We start from the raw sequence: 16016 nt of genomic DNA, 5'->3' as shown, positions 1-16016 counted from the left end.
CTCTGGCCGCAATGCCCGGGAATTAATGAATTAATATCTTAAAAAGATGTCCGACGCGCCAGTCCGGCGGTCAAAGGAAGTCTGACACAAAGGGTCTTTGACAGCGAGAGGCAGAAAGAAGAAGTTGATTTCCTTGACGGTCTTCGGCCGATGGGGCCAGCCAGCGCTGCACATGACGCATCCGTCGACACTTTCTTCTCTTCTTGTTCTCTTCTCCCTCTCCAAACTCACGCTTAACACTTTCTCTCTATCAACCTTCCTCCAATTCCTCCCACCATGCGAATCCGCTATCCTTTCGCGGGTATGTTCTCCTCCTCGTACCTCCGCCCGGGGAAAGCTGGGTCGGCCATATCCGCAGAGCCCCGATCGCTTGATGCTATCTCAATCACGATCAGCTAACCAACAACCCTCTCAATCCAGGCGCTTTCGTCTTCCTCCTCATTCTCGCCGCCTACATCGGTCTCCTTCCTCATGGCTCCTACGGCAGCGTCCCCGCCCAGCTACAACCCAACGACAAGTTCCTGCACGTCATCACCTTCTTCCTCCTCTCGCTCGTCTTCTACTGGATCCCCGACACCACCCGCCGTCGCACTCTCCACCTGACGCTCGTCGTCTGCACGCTCGTCCTAGGCATCGGCTCCGAGATCGTCCAGGGCCTCCTACCGAACGGTCGCTCCTTCGATCCCTTCGACCTCCTCGCCAACCTCGTCGGCAGCGTCGGCGCCATCGGCCTCTGCAGCTGGTACCACCGACGCATGCTGGAGCGGAGACGCAAGGCCCGCTTCGGCGCCATGGGTGACGGCGCCGGTGATGACATCGAACTGGGTCATCCCCGAGAGCACGACGACGGTCTCGGTCCGCAGGAATCAGGCGTCACGACGCTGGAGCAGGAGGTTGACAACTGGGATGAGAATGCCGTCGATAATTGGGATGCGGAGGACGTAGAGGAATCTGCTGCCGGGACGCCGGCACAGCGGGACACAAAGACCTCGCCGTCTGCTGTCAACGCCGACGACGAGGGGAGGAAACGAAGTGATTAAATACGTCGGGTGGACGTAATATCTTAAAACCCCGGTCTCGAAATCATTCAGCAAACGAAACAAAAGCATAGCGAAAAGTGAACGCAAAGCAATTGCGGCGCGGCTTGACCTCTCCCTGAAAAATGCATCAACCAACACCAACAGAAATCTCTAGGCATTTATTTTGATCTAGACCATTCTCTCTTTCTACTATCCAGGCCATCGCTCTTGATCTCACGACTCATCTGATTCTATATCACCTCATATCATGTCTAACGCTTCCTGACGTTTTATGTACTCTCACACACACACACTCTCTCTCTCTCTCTCTCTCTCTCTTTTTCTTCACCCCCTCACTCACTCGCCAACCTCACCGAAACACACGAAGAGTCAATCGTTACGATAGTCCACGACCATGAAAATGATACTCATCCATCCATCATCGGGGACACATTCATGCTATCCCCAATCCATCTATCTATCCGTTTATCTACGGTCTACGTCATTCTCTTTCCTCCTCTCTTCTCTTCTCATAATTCTCTTGTCTTATATACCGGGGGCGTGGGGCTGGTTCCGGCATGCTTTGTTTCCGTTTCTGCTTCAGTTCCAGTTTCAGTTTCAGCATCTCTTCACGCATGCGCTTTCGGCGTTGTATGTACATAACAGGTTGGGGACTTGAATTGAATTGAATTGAATGTCATAGCGAGTGGTTTAGTTATTTAAGTAAGTAATGAATGAACTGGAGTCATTCGAAATCGCTCGTTCGTAGTTGCGAGTAAATGTAGTGTAGTCGGGACTTGCGGCTTCACATTGATCCTTCGGAAGCGATATATATAAGCGTACCTTACTAAATAGATTAGGTGAAGGGGCACGCAACCAACAATCAAAGACCGAATGAATTGCCCGAAATGTTTACATTACACCCGAAGTATTATTACTATTGTATCAGAAGAAAATAGATTTCCTAGACGCTTTTGTATTCCTGTAGGCATAAATAGCTACGGAAGGTAGAATGCGAGCTGCTGCTATCCATGTCTGTAGCGTTGGGAGAGAACCTTGCATCGTGAAACCATAACCGGGACAAACCAGGGGGCATAAACAATGTTCTAGATGAAATAGTTGCTATTGAGGGTTGTTGAGAAGAAAAGATATTAGAGGCAACACAGTAAAGTAGCATGGGAGACATGAGTATCATATATTCAATATTCAAACAAGATGACACGCAGGATGCAAGGGTAACAGATCCACTGGAATCAATGCAAAATAGGGGAAACTCATGGTTGGTCGTTAACAGGATAACAGAAAGGATGATGAGACGTAAAGAAACATCAAAAGACTATAGAAAAAAAAAGGCCATATGTACGCGAATGGGTAAATAAAGAAACAGAATACTTCAGAATGGGGCTGTGGTCAGAACAAAAACAGCGAATCAAATGGAACCCTTCAAGCAGACTACTCATTGTCCGAAACCTCGGGCGTTCCTGACCAGCTCCTGTTCGGCGTCGAGCGGCGATCGGAGACGGGCTCCAGCTCCGGTTTAGCTGATGGCAGGTAGTCGCTTTGATCGGAAAGTTTGGCCATCTTCGTGGTTCTTTCGTCGGACCTGCGTTCGGTGGCACTGATGACCTTTCCAAGCTTCATGTCCACTTGCTCCCGTAAGACCTCGTAGATGAACTGCAGCTGCATTTCGTTGTAGACCATCATCATGCGTTGTTCGCGCATCTGGTTGACGGTTTCGAATACTGGATCAGTGCTTTCGTCATGCACCTGCAACAGTTGCCCCGACTCAAGTTCAAGCAGAAGATGGTCAAGAGCTATGAAAGTGCCGGTCCGACCGACACCGGCGCTGCAATGCACGACGCGTGGATTCGAGGGCGAGCACTTCGAGCCCGACAGTCGAATTAGTTGAAGCAGCGCGTCGCGATCGTCGCCTTCCGGCTTGGAGTAATCCGCCCATCCTGCGAACAGAAAGTGCCAAACGGTCTTGGACTCATCGCCCACAGTAAGACGCAGCTTCCGAACCTCGGAGCGAGCTTTCTCATCCCAAGTAGTTTCGAGTAGTGCGACCTCACCGATGAGGTGGTCGTCTGTTTGTTGTTGACCATCTTCGTTTATGTAGGGATGGCCTCTCTCGATCAAAGCCATGGCGGGTGCCTCCTCGTGGATAGGAAAGTATTGCGAACATTTCTCACGACCCGCTTCGACGGTTTGCGTGAGCATGACGATCACACCATCTTCAGTGGATTCGTGGAACACCATTTGCCAAAAGTGAGGGATATTTCCGATTTTTGGACCCTGTAGCATAAAACCATTAGACAACCCGACCGACCGGCAAACGAAGAATCGCATACTCACCTGCGTCGCAATATACCTCCGTTCCTCCCGAGACACTGAATCCCGCAGGACGATCGGCGAAGCATTTATGAAATCACATTCTCCTTCTGGCACTGGCAGATGAATGCGAGAATTTGCCCAGGCCTGCACGTTGATGTATCGGTTTCTTGCCTTAACCTCGGGATCTCCCTCCAGCGCCCAACGATGAGACGGGTCGTTGGCCAGCATGCCCTCCGCCAGACGAGACCGTTGTATCCATTCGAGTTCTTCAAATTTCTGGTGGATTTCTAGCGAGGCAAAGAGATATTAGCAGACGGCAACTGATGTTTGGCAGTGTCTGTTATCGAAAGCGACGAGTGATCATCTGGATGAAACCGAGTAGAGGGGTAAAGGGAGAACAGAAGGGACGCGAGAACCAACCTAAGACCGACTGGCAAAGGAAAGGAGGAACCAGTTCGTTATCGCCGGCTTCCAAACCGGGGTTGTCGTTGTCGGGCCCATCCAGGATGTCGAAGCCATCGTCCGGATCCTCGGGGAGGGCCCGCTTCGTCGCCTGCACGCTGGTATCGATCTTGATGGTGGGATGAGCCATTTTGGCCGCAGCAATCCTCTGGAAGGCCCGAACCTTGCCCAGGACGCCGCGCGCCTTCTTCGAGACCCGCTTCCTAGTCGAATCAGGCCGTCGGGGTCCGCTACGGAGGCTGACGGTGCCGGGAGATGGAGAGCGGGATGGTGGTGCAGTGATAAATTTCCCCTCCGTAGTAAAGCCGTCGGGCGGATCGTCGCTTGCGCCGCCTGCGGGTTGCGGCAGGGATGATATCTGTAGCGTCGATAGGTCGGGACAGCTGTGGAAGCTGCCCCTCGACGTAATTTGCTTGGCCAGCTTTAAGGATCTCACAAGGTCTCGGAGAAATGGTCGACGAAGGGTTCGGAAATTATCGAAGGCTCTATAAATGAGAGGGAGCCTCCGACTCGGCGCAATCGTTCTGGCTGCTGCGAACGGCGCAGTCGCAATTATGACGAATGACGGAATAAATTCTCCGCAAACAATTAAGATTAAGGAAGTATGCGCGATCGGTTGGTTTCGGAAAGAAAGAAATTAAAAAGACAGGTATTAAAAAAAATGTTAGAAAAAAAAGAGGGAGACAGAAATTAGAGAATCATGTATCAGAGCCCAGGAGAAGAGGGTCGAAAAGGCATAGATTATGACCGGACGGTCTTCCCGGATCGATCAATCGGACGTGGCCAGCAGTCCAAATAACCTCAAACAATGCGAGGCGAAGGAATGGTAGATCGGACTGGGAGAAGACGATCCGGTCAAGGCGAGATGCTGGAAGGAAGGACGAGAAGGAAAGATAAGAAGGGAAGAAAGGGAGAAAAAAACAGGGACGGACGATCGCAGTGGAAACGCGGTGATGTAACTCGATCTAGGGACGGGGGAAATTAAAATTATTATTATGAATGATAGAATAAAAACAATAATCTATAGTCCGGAGGGCATGGAATATGAAAATGGACCGGAAACAATTAAACCATATAGAGTTCAGGGAACTTAAAGTGCAATTGTCCTGCAGAACATCGATGGAAGCTCCGTCGAAGCCTTTTCGAAAATTGTCAACTTGCGGCAATTGATCGTCGGCTGACTCATGTTGAGCGGTGAGTCCGGTTCTTCTCTCCTTTCTCTCTCTCTGTCTCTCTCTCTCTCTCTCTCTCTCTTTCCACACTCACAACCCTCCCCAGTGTCCATAGGAACACGCCATATCGACACCCACGTCTATCAACAGACAAGCAGTAATGATGCGAGAATGAACTCGATGATGTCCGAGAACCCCGTCTCGCAGTAAACCCACGACGTTCCCAACCCTCGACAAACTCTGCACCTTCACCACACAATCACACAGGAGGAGCTACGCAGTACCGAGTACCACAACTGTCTCCTCCCAACCTATTAAACCATACACTTCTCTCATCTTCCACAAACCGGATACAGATTGGGTTGTATCTACATTGCGCCGTGAGATGCGTCCCTCATTATATCCGAAGAAGAACATTGTTCCTTTCCGCTTTGCCCGGTCAATCTTCTTTCTTGCCGTTTGACTGGGCGTTGAATTAGGAATCATATATATCTATAGACAGATATTTTGCGTAGTTTGAATTGAGCATGTTTGTTTAGCTTGCTTAAGTTTCGTCCCTCGTTCATCTGTTCGTTAGACGTGTTCATTTAGGCAGTAGGGTGTACGACGGAAGAGCTTTCTAGAATTGACCTAGTCTGTCGGATCGTCAGCACTATGGACATTTCGCACCGTTGCACGAGACTGCCTGACAATCTGTGGCGTCTGCATTGCAGAAAATTGATAGATCATTCAAGATACAGATCCCGAAGAATGATACCTCAGATTCGGTCTCTGCAACGCTGCCGTAAGGGCGTTGCGTTCCTCCATGCTAATACTAGTTTCTTGGACCAGCTCAGCATGGTCAGATCAGTATACGTACCATGAGCTAATTAGTACTTGGAATGAACAGAAGTCTTCGGTTTATTTACTATCCATTTTATATATTGGATACGTTATGCATTATTGCTGCTCCGCAAGCGCCCTGAAAGCCCGCAGCAAGTCATTCTTCAAATCCTCCCAGTGCTCCAACCCAACGCTCAATCTCAACAACTTCCGATCAACCCGAGAGTCGGACAGCGCACGCCACTCGATCAGAGACTCGACTCCACCCAGACTCGTCGCGTGCTGGAAGAAAGCCAGCTTGCTAGGCAGCACGCGGGCATACTCCTCCTTCTGGAGGATGATGGAAAATACCGGCCCGAAGCCGTTCGGCATCTGCTTTCGCAGCCAGGGCTCGTCCTGGAGACTGGCGTGGTGGATCTTTTGAAGAACCGTCTGAATGACCGCCTCGTCGCTCCCCGGTGCAGGTGACGAAGTAGTAAGCGCACTCTGCAGCCACGAGACCAAGTTCCCCGTGGTCTCGCTGGCGCGTTGCACCCGGACTTCTAGAGTCCGGAGGCTGCGGACGCCTAGCCAACCCTCCAGGTTGCCGATGACGCTGCCGATGGCGAGTCGGTCCTCGAGCAGCTGCTTGGTCCAGTCCTTGCGCTTGGTCGCGAGAACGCCGCAGAGCATGTCGCTGTGGCCGCCGAAATATTTCGAACCGGAATGCATCACAACATCTGCGCCCCATAGAAACGGGTCCTGCAAGCCGGGAGGCCCGAATGTGCTGTCGACGATAAGGTATGCGCCTCGCGAGTGGGCCTTCTGAGCGTATGCCTCGATGCTGAGTGCTGTTCCGTACGGGTTCACGGGCGTTTCGAGCAGAATCACATCGCCTTTCCCCAGACTATCAGCCGAACAGTCGAGGTCAAGCTTCTGAAGGCCCGATAGTCGGGAGATGACGCTAATCACTTCGTGGCTGCCGTGGTAGCCCTGCCCTACGGATATCCGGCGGGGATTCAAAAGAGTCAAGGCCGCATGTAGAGCAGCCAAGCCAGTAGCATAGCTTACCGCTTGGCCACCCAGCAGCGAGGAGAGAATAGCTTCGAATCGGGTCGCATTCGGGGCGAATTCTCGAGAGTAGATGTAGTTCTTTCCATCGAACTCGTCCTAGTGGGGAGTGTTAGGCCGCCTGCATTCCGCATATGGTTATCAAGACACACGTACAACAGGATCGACAGATGGAACCAAGTCTTCGGGGTTGCCGGGGAATCTGAATGTTGTTGACAAATGGATCGGGGGTGCGACATCCGTCACTAGGTGTAGAGGGTCATCGGCATGCAATGCACGAGTCGAGGGATGGCTGTTGGTTGACGGCGTCATTGTGGTCCAGAATCGTCAATGAGATGTGGGATGTGGTGAAGTCCGAAAGGATGAGTACCGTGCCCAGTGCTTATAATTCAGCTTTCAGAAATTGCTTGACACGGTACCAGACGAGGGCATTTCCATCTTTCTTATCGAGGCGATCCCCCACTCCATCCAAGTTCCTAATCCGGATGTGATTAGATCATGATCCACTGTCGGCCTCTCATTGGTGTATAGCGACCCACTCCCGTCAAGTTCCTAAAACGGTTAGATCTATCTTCACCCCCGTGATTTTCATGGCCTCAGGTGCCGAAGGGATGACGATAAAGTCCGCGCAACTACCCTCATATCTCTAGACGAGGAGCCAGTCCCGGCCTAGATTTCCAATATTGAATATCCACTGCGGTGAAAATGGCTCCTGCTGGCCCTCTTGTTGCCAATATGTCTGCAGGATTTTAGCAGCATTGATCGTGTTGAAACATTTGGTGGCGGCCCAGAACTTCTCTAAACAGCCAACGAGAAAATCTCGCTGGGTTTGCCATCGACATTCCAAGCCCGCAACAAAGATCGGCCACAAGATGCACTTGTACACTTCATCATCCTCCAATGCACCAATCAAGCCAATCAACTCACACACCAGCTCATCCTGCGGGGAAACGTCGTTCGTAAGTATATCAAGGACACGCCGTCCATATATGAGAGCACTGATTTTCCACGACTGGGACAGTATACAAAGGTTGCTCAGATCTCTCGTATGGGATTGCGGTCGTGGTAGATTTGAAGCCCAAAGATAACAATCAAAGTCCTGAATGGACTCGAGCACAGACGAGATTTCTTGCACACGATGCTGAGTCTCGGTTTCCACCAGTGGCTCTAAGCCCGAGATGGCATCTCTCTGGCTCAAGATGTACTGAACTGCATCCAGAATAAACTCGGGACATCCGACGAAGGACTGTTCCACAATCTCCGAGGGCTGTCGATCTAGACGATCCGGTGAAACGAATTGAGACAATAGTCCTGGTCGTACAAAGGTCGCTCCGAGGGTTTGAATCCTTGATAGCGGTCAGTCACTCGCTCGCGTTATCGGTCGACCTGAAGACATACATATAAATTTGCCGCGTGATGAAATCACGAATTTCCTGAACAGTTTGGCCGGGACCTTGGTTGACCCCTATGCTTGAATCAGGGGATGGCTGATCTAGTGTAATCAAGCTTTTGGCTCCTTCGAGATGGAAGTTCCACTTGTCGCTCCCCGACTCTAGGAGGTCCAGAAATATTAAGAGAAATGCAGCCGCCACCGTGGTGTGTTTCTTCTGCAATGTAGTATCGTTCAAAGCACGTGAAAGCCCTTGCACAGCCTGGTATTTGAAGGCCAGGGCATCCCGATGAGAGTCAGCTAGGGGGGAGGGTGTGGGTTCGTCAAGCTGGTAGAAAGAACGGTCTGCGTTAGCTCTATGACGAGCTGCAAGGGCCAGAGAGGCTTTCAAGAGAACGGGGTCATCTAGAGCAAGAGATATAAGGCTTCTGAAGGGGTTCTTGTCGCTGTCATATACGATGAAGAGTCTGCAAATATTTTCGTGATCTGAGTTTGAAATTAGTGGAGCTGCAGGGTCCAGAAAATAGAGCATGCTTACAATAATCTAGATAATATTTAGAGGTTGCATCTAAGTTGGAGGTTGCAGGGTCCCGGGGTACCAGTGGTAAGCTCAGCGAGGCTCCACTATGAATACCTGAGCAAGTTGAAGGTTAATTAGTGTGAGCCCATCAATGGCTTGTATAAAGAAAAGATAGAGAATGATTCAGAGTGGCCCTCCGAAGGGAGACAACAAGAGCTCACCATTTCGTTCGCATCTCATAGTCTTAACGAACGGGGTCATATTAGAATTTGGCAATAGAGCCGAACTATTCGTTTTCAATTCCATTCCTACATTTGCATTTGACGCATCTCGGGCATCTTGGAACGAGACTCCCCGCATCTTCCCTCGGATAGCCACGCCTTTGACCCATCTAGGGGGCCTTGTCGCGTAGCATTCTACCCCCATTTTCTGACACTTGACGCAAGGGGTCTGCGACCGGTCGCATTGGATGCGTCGTCGGCGACATGTGTAGCATGACTCAAGCATGGCATGCTGTCCCATACGGAGTACAGGGAAGAAAACGTGGACAAAATGCGCGGTGCTTGTCAATAGGAGGGATAGAATCAACTGACGTCACCAGCCACAATATCGTCACTTGAGATTATCTGGGGCAGTGCTCTGTACCCAGGGCCAGGGCAATAGTCAATAATAGAGATGTCGAATGGTGAAGGAGAAGCAAAGTGAGCGGAGGAGCGGCAAACCCCACGGGCCGTCACATGACTGGGTGAACGCCACAGAGAAGTGTGGCTGCTTTCTACTCCGTAGATCTGAGGATCGGGATTTATCAATCTACACCTGCCACTGATTCCAGAGCGCTACACCAGTGTACACTGTACAATTGCCTAGGATTCGAGCGATAGCGAGTATATATCGCTCCCATGCGAGGAGCATCTGATGCATATAAGCGTACGAAGTCTGGGGAAATGGTTACATGGTCCAGCTACCTATCCTTGACAGTACACAGCTAACTAGCAATCAACACCCAGAACCAGTTATGCATGAAGCACTGAGAAAAGGCTGTTCTTCCGGACAGTCACAACAATTTGGGCCACTATTTCAATGCACGATGGCAATCGGCCCCACCTCATGCACAGTTACCAATAAAATCTAATAATGAATCGACCGATTCTCCACTCCTCTCAACTTCCCAAACAGGAAGCCCAACGGAGAAGCGCTTGGCTCAATCAACAAGCTCGCCATTATTCTGCAATAATCCTTAAGCTTTGCGGCTCGATCGGTGGCCACTGGAGAAAGATCCCCTTTCGATTTTTGTTCGCTTCCCCACCGTCTGGCTTCTCGAAGAGGTAGTTGACGGGAGATGGCCGACCAGCTGGTATGCATGTACTTTAGCTAAGCACCATGGGGAATGTTGCAATCATGGCTCCCCTGGGTCCAATTCGCTCAATCCTGCAGATCCAGCTTGTCGGTTCGGTTGGTTAGTACAGCGCGGCAATTCTAGTGGCTTCGAGCTAAAGGGCTCTCTCGGCGTCTTCATAAAGAAGACAAGAAAACTCTTTTCTTCCGACCGCATGCGTTGTTGACGCTGGCTTAGAAATCGCTGTGTCTTGCCTCCCGACAATATGACAAGGAGGATTTGAATCGTATATATTCCAGCTTTTGTCCCGTCAACAGTCTTCTGCATGGATAGCGAACGACCAGTGGCTTTCAATTGTCTAAGAGCTCTATTCGAAACGGGGCCATGAACCCAACAACACCGACACCGGCGGCGCTTGAAGCCAACGAGAAGAATTCGACCGAAGCCTCGTCGCCTGGACCGCAAGATCCAAAGCACGACGGGAGATATGCAGACGATGCTTACATCGAGCAACTGGGACGACAGCGACCGCCATGTTTCCCCAATTTATTCTCCGAACTGGCCTTCTGCTTTTCCATCATGATGTCTCAGATCCTTGCAGTATGTCCTTTCTCCAGGTTTTCGTTAACCAGGGAAAGAATGAAATGCTAATCCGATATCACTAGGAATACTACATCTCCGGCTCGAATGTGCTTCTCCCTACCCTAGTCAAGGAACTGCACATCCCTGCCGCGTCCACGATCTGGCCGTCGACCGCTCTCTCTCTCGTAGTTACGTCAACGCTGCTCATCTTCGGCCGCCTGTCTGACATGTACGGCGGGTACATCCTCTACGTCGCCGGATTTACATGGATGATCATCTCCTCCATTCTCGCCGGCGTCTCCGTGTCCTGGCTGATGTTGCTCATCTGTCGCGCGCTGCAAGGCCTGGCCCTGGCCTGCTTTTTGCCCGCCGGGATGATGATCCTCGGCAGTACGTACCGGCCGGGGCCGCGCAAGAACCTCGTCTTCAGCATCTACGGCGCCTGCGCGGCGCTGGGGTTCTTCGCGGGGATCTTCTTCTCCGGGATCTGCAGCCAGTTCCTCACATGGCGCTGGTACTTCTTTTTCGGCGCCATCCTGTCCGGCATCACCACCGTCTCCTCGTTTTTCTACATCCCCAACGACTACCGCGAGAAGCGCAAACTGGGTATCCAGATGGACTGGGCCGGCTGCTGCCTCTCCGTGCCCGGCACCGTGCTCCTCGTATTCGCCATCGCCGAATGCTCCTACGCCCCACAGGGATGGCGCACGCCGTACATCCCCGTCTGCTTCGCGCTAGGGATCATCCTCCTCGCCATCTTGACCTACGTCGAAGGATGGGTAGTCCCGAACCCGCTCCTCCCCGGCGACATGTTCCACGTAAAGCACATGACCGCGCTCGCCATCGCCCTACTCTTCCTCTACGGCAGTCTCGGCACCTTCCTCCTCTACTCAGTGCTCTACATGTCGGACATCATGGGCGCCGGACCCCTCCAGATCGTCGCCTGGGCCGCCCCCATGGGCGTCGGCGGCCTCATCCTCTCCGCAGCGGGGGGACTCATCTTCCACCGCATCTCGGGCACGATCGTCATGCTAATCTCATGCCTGGGGTACCTCGGCTCAGCCCTACTCTTCGCCCTCATCCCCCTCGGCGGGAATTACTGGGCATTTGTCTTTCTCGCCATGATCTGCGGCACGGTGGGGATTGACATCAGCTTCAACCTGGCCAACATCTTCATCACGACCAGCATGCCCAAGGCGCGGCAGGGCCTGGCCGGCGCGCTGATCAACTGCACTCTGCATCTGGGGATCGCGATCATGTTGGGATTTGCGGATATCGTGCAGACGCAGACCAAGGGGTTGGAGCTGTACAAGAACTACAAGGCGGTGTTTTGGTTCCAGACGGGGCTGGCGGGGACGGGGATGCTGATCGTGTTGTTTTTCGTGAGGATTCATCATGCGAAGAGCGAGCTGACGGTGGATGAGCGAGAGGCGTTGGCGGCAGAGGCTAATCGCTTAGAGAGCGAATGATCTTTTTTTTTCTTTGTTTCTTCGGTTAGATGTGCCGATATATATCATCCGATACTAATTGATGTCCTATTGCTGAGGGTTACAAGTAGCGACTGATTGGGGATGGACCGTAGGTGTAAAGGTAGATATATTTGGTATGGGATTGGATGAATCTGTTATGCTTTGCCCTCCACTCCTGGTTTCTGAGATGAAGCCGTTGGTAATGTCGTCTGTTGGATGATTGGAAGATCAAGTACAGACTTCGTCAACTACGTGACCGCGATCCATTGTTTATCTCCGAGGTTCTACAGAGGACTGAAGGTTTGATGTTTGTAAAGACAAGCAAATAATATCAAATTGCGAAACGAAGCTATCCTGAGGCGCAGAAAGACATTCTAGTCTGCAATCACCGATCTTCCAGATGCAATCTGCCTTGCTAGAGCCAGCTGGCCTTGGTCGATTTGGCCATCGCGAGCCTAAAATTCAAAGTCCACAACCTGATCATTCGATAGCGTATAAATTCAATAAACCAAATCAGTGACAAAACGTGACGCGGCCCATAGAAGAAGAAAGGAGATTCTCAGATCCATGTGCTAAACATGGCTGGCCAGCGTGATAAGAGAGAGCATAGAGCAAAGAACAAAGAACAAAAAACAAAAAACAAAAAACAAAGAAGAAAGAAGAAAGAAGAAAGAAGAAAGAAGAAAGAAGAAAGAAGAAAGAAGAAAGAAGAAATTGTCGGATAAAAGACACAAATCTCGTAGTCCCAAGCGCTTCGTACCTAGATGTACCACATTCCAAATGGCAGTCTGTTGGAGGTTCCATGGATGGGCAACAAGCGCGGGTCAATTGGCTTGTTCTTTGGCTTCGGGTTGGTCAACTTGACTTCAGGGCCACTCTGAGGGCCAGAGCTGGCAGGAACGTCCTCGTGATGCTTGGCGCGCGTCGCGATCAGATGAGCATAATAAACAGCCGGGACTAGAAGAGACTTATGTTAGAAGCGGCAATCAAAGGGCAAGGAAATAAAGAAGGGGACATACACAATGAGACCGAGGTGGTCGACCTCATGTACTGATAGCAGTGATCATAGATCATGTTCTCCAGCTCCTGGGCACGGTGCTTGTTCTGGTCCAAGATGACATGATAATGGACTGGACGAGATGTTCCCTGAAGAGCAATGTGCGAGTACAGAAGGAAGTCCCAATCATGAGGACTGGTGACGTCCTTTTCGATGAGAGTGCCAGGGAGAGGGTTGCCATTCTTATCGGCGGAGTTGCGGTCACCAGCTCGGGGGAACGCCCTGAGGTGATGACGCTTGTTTGCAATCACGACGGTGAACTTTCCTTTCCACTGATCCTGAGTGAGCTGCATAAAGATAGACTTCATAGTGAAGACCTCATCATTGAGAACGTGCTCGAACTGGCCAGTCGACACACCGTCTCGGAAGTAGTACACACGCTCAGGCGCACGTCCTTGACCGACAGTAGACATCCATTCGCGGATAAGCGGGGTCAGCATGATCTCCATGTTAGCACGAGCAATGATCTCGATGCGGTCTCCGTTCGCTTCGCAGGCGCCCCAATAGCGACCCCCAAAGGTGTCCATGCACACGGACATAGCGGCCATGGACGGAGACCACACACCAAGAGGAGAGTGTGTTACATCAGCTCCAATGATCATTGACATAGGCTTAAGGGAAGCCTCAGGGGTTTTGGTGATAATCCGAGCGGTCGTACCCCCAAGCTTCGCGTTGACCTTCATCAGGACGTTGGAGATGTACTGCGGGTTTGCCTTTGCCACATGCAGCGACTGCATGACCTGAGAAGGCACGCCCCAGCGACAGTCACACGATTTCTTGATCCGGGTGTAGGTGAACGAGTTCTTATCAGGAACCACAATAAGTAGGATCTGGGGGTCCTTCTGGAACTTGACACCGGTTGAATTGTAAAGTTTCTTGATCGCCTCACCAATGTCCTCCTTGAGCTCGACGATAATTGGACGCTGCGGGACTTGACCTCCATGACCAGCGTAAGTTTTCATGAATCCATCAACGAATGTTTCCACCTGAGTTCTGTTCACCGCATTGCGCTTGCCGGCGAAGAACCCAACACCCCAGGACTCGAGAGGTCTCTTGTTGGGCTGATAGAACTTTTTGCCCCGAAGGTCCCAGCGACCATTGGTGCCGGGATTATGGCGTTGATTGCCACCAAATTGGATATCAGGGTTTGGCAACAGTCGGGCCTTGGTGCGAATCATGTTTTGGTCGATCTGAAGTCCGAATGTTTTGAGAACAGGATCTGCTTCGTGATCGAGCATGGCCTTGGACTTGTGAATGGATTGCAGACGGTCGCTGGGCCTCGCAGCCGCATACTTGATCATTTGGGACGTCTGATATTCGTTGAGTTTCCAGGGGTACTTCTGAAGTCCATGAATGGTAAGGACCTCCATTGGATAGATGACTCCCTTCTTGGTCATCTCGACAATGGGAAGGTCCCAGTTGGTGAGGGTGAGATTATACTTTCTCTTGAAGTAAGTCTCAATGCTGATCTTTTCGGTTTTACCGGTTGCTTTGTCCTTGATGTCGATAAGGTACTGCCGGGCGTTTCCGTTGATCAAACCCTTCACGACGAAGTTGGTACCCTGAACAGGACAGCCGCGATAATGAGGTTGCACCTGAAGCTTTCTCAAGCGCCGATGGACCTCGAAAAATTGAGTGGACTCGGTGACCCCGCCATGACCGTCAGGAACGGGCTTCAGAACATGTGCCAAATGTTGGTGGTCGCGGCAGTCAAGCACCGCCATCGCAGCACCCATGAAAGAGATTCGTGCCCAGAAGCAAGAGTTGGAAACGTCGATGTTCACAACCAGGCCACGTCCCTAGCGATTCCGTCAGCTTTGCAGTTCTGCAAGACGGAAAAGGAGTATAGGCGAACTTACAATAGCAGGTCGGATAGCCTGATAAACACCCTTGAAGGCAAGAACACCATTGCCCAAGTCTTTGTTGTCTCCGTTGGCATCGAAAAAGGAACGCTTGAGCGCAAGGAACTTGGTGCTGGGAAATTCCCGAAGAACATGATCAAGGAAGTCTACAACTGTCAATGGGGTGGTTCGTAGATGCAAGCAGAAGAAAACCTACTCAGAGCCTCCAAAACAGCCTCGGTCATCGAAGTTTTGCCCGAGAGCCAGGCGTTGAGAACCGCCAAGTTGACAGTCTTGGTCGGGCGCACAAGCAAACGGAAGGTATTTGGGGCCTTGGTATTGGGACGACGGTTTTGCTCGTGATCAAGGTCAACCATGACATTCAGGCCTTGTTTGTATTCATTCATGGACCTGTGGCTTGTCAGTTGGGGGTTTTGGTAAGATGAGATGGGGGAGCAGGAAGGACACACCATGCAAGTTTCTGACCATCGAAAACGATCTGCTTGAGGGCATTTTTTCTGGCATTTGAGTCCCAGACCTTTTTGATCACGATGTTCTTCTCAGCGCCGGAGCCAACTTGGACCTGGGTCTTATGTTAACGGCAGTTGCAGGAGCACGGAAGGACATCCGTTGACCGGCCAAGGGAACTTACATCATACTGATACACGTTCTTGTTGGGAAACTTGACGATGGGGTATGCGTTCATGGAGACTTCGATTTCTTTGCCGGTAGTGTTGAAGCCCGGACGAGGAACCGTCTCGACGGGGACCGAGTACTTTTCCTGTTCGTCAGCCGCGCGAAGACGAAGGTGGCGAAGGCCACCAGTGAGCTTGTTGATCTGCTCGAGGTTTTCCATGATTGCAAACAGAATAGAAGAAGAAGAAGAAGAGAAGATGTGAAAAGTGGAAATTATCGAAAGCGAAAGGATCGAGAGCGGGGAAAAAGGCGAAATTGTAGACAGC

The 16016-nt window shown here is 51.2% G+C and overlaps 6 protein-coding genes across 6 annotated transcripts; 2 read left to right on the top strand and 4 right to left on the bottom strand.

Annotated features, from left to right (window-relative positions):
• Positions 1–276: 276 nt before the first annotated feature.
• Positions 277–1040, top strand: LDX57_004730 (VanZ family protein; the record flags this gene model as incomplete). The annotated part of the gene is made up of 2 exons (XM_046086403.1): positions 277–301; positions 421–1040. 2 exons carry the CDS (start codon positions 277–279, stop codon positions 1038–1040), a joined length of 645 nt encoding a protein of 214 aa, XP_045942367.1.
• A 1431-nt stretch (positions 1041–2471) lies between these two features.
• ptpB (tyrosine protein phosphatase PTP1) lies at positions 2472–3945 on the bottom strand (the record flags this gene model as incomplete). Its single annotated transcript, XM_046086402.1, has 3 exons — positions 2472–3314; positions 3375–3640; positions 3774–3945. 3 exons carry the CDS (start codon positions 3943–3945, stop codon positions 2472–2474), a joined length of 1281 nt encoding a protein of 426 aa, XP_045942366.1.
• Positions 3946–5926: 1981 nt separating this feature from the next.
• On the bottom strand, positions 5927–7171 carry LDX57_004728 (putative transsulfuration enzyme family protein; the record flags this gene model as incomplete). The annotated part of the gene is made up of 2 exons (XM_046086401.1): positions 5927–6958; positions 7016–7171. The coding sequence occupies 2 exons, from the start codon at positions 7169–7171 to the stop codon at positions 5927–5929; spliced, it is 1188 nt and encodes a 395-aa protein (XP_045942365.1).
• A 334-nt stretch (positions 7172–7505) lies between these two features.
• LDX57_004727 (uncharacterized protein) lies at positions 7506–9030 on the bottom strand (the record flags this gene model as incomplete). The annotated part of the gene is made up of 4 exons (XM_046086400.1): positions 7506–8205; positions 8258–8735; positions 8788–8883; positions 8991–9030. 4 exons carry the CDS (start codon positions 9028–9030, stop codon positions 7506–7508), a joined length of 1314 nt encoding a protein of 437 aa, XP_045942364.1.
• Positions 9031–10489: 1459 nt separating this feature from the next.
• Positions 10490–12156, top strand: LDX57_004726 (putative MFS multidrug transporter; the record flags this gene model as incomplete). The annotated part of the gene is made up of 2 exons (XM_046086399.1): positions 10490–10705; positions 10771–12156. The coding sequence occupies 2 exons, from the start codon at positions 10490–10492 to the stop codon at positions 12154–12156; spliced, it is 1602 nt and encodes a 533-aa protein (XP_045942363.1).
• Positions 12157–12916: 760 nt separating this feature from the next.
• ago1 (putative eukaryotic translation initiation factor eIF-2C4) lies at positions 12917–15910 on the bottom strand (the record flags this gene model as incomplete). Its single annotated transcript, XM_046086398.1, has 6 exons — positions 12917–13113; positions 13176–15012; positions 15073–15221; positions 15272–15465; positions 15525–15637; positions 15707–15910. The coding sequence occupies 6 exons, from the start codon at positions 15908–15910 to the stop codon at positions 12917–12919; spliced, it is 2694 nt and encodes an 897-aa protein (XP_045942362.1).
• Positions 15911–16016: the final 106 nt, after the last annotated feature.

The sequence above is a fragment of the Aspergillus melleus genome (genome assembly GCF_016097325.1).
Source record: "Aspergillus melleus strain CBS 546.65 chromosome Unknown contig2, whole genome shotgun sequence".
NCBI lineage: Eukaryota > Fungi > Ascomycota > Eurotiomycetes > Eurotiales > Aspergillaceae > Aspergillus > Aspergillus melleus.
The sequence above is the reverse complement of the archived record's forward strand: the minus strand, read 5'-3'. Positions and strand labels throughout refer to the sequence as shown.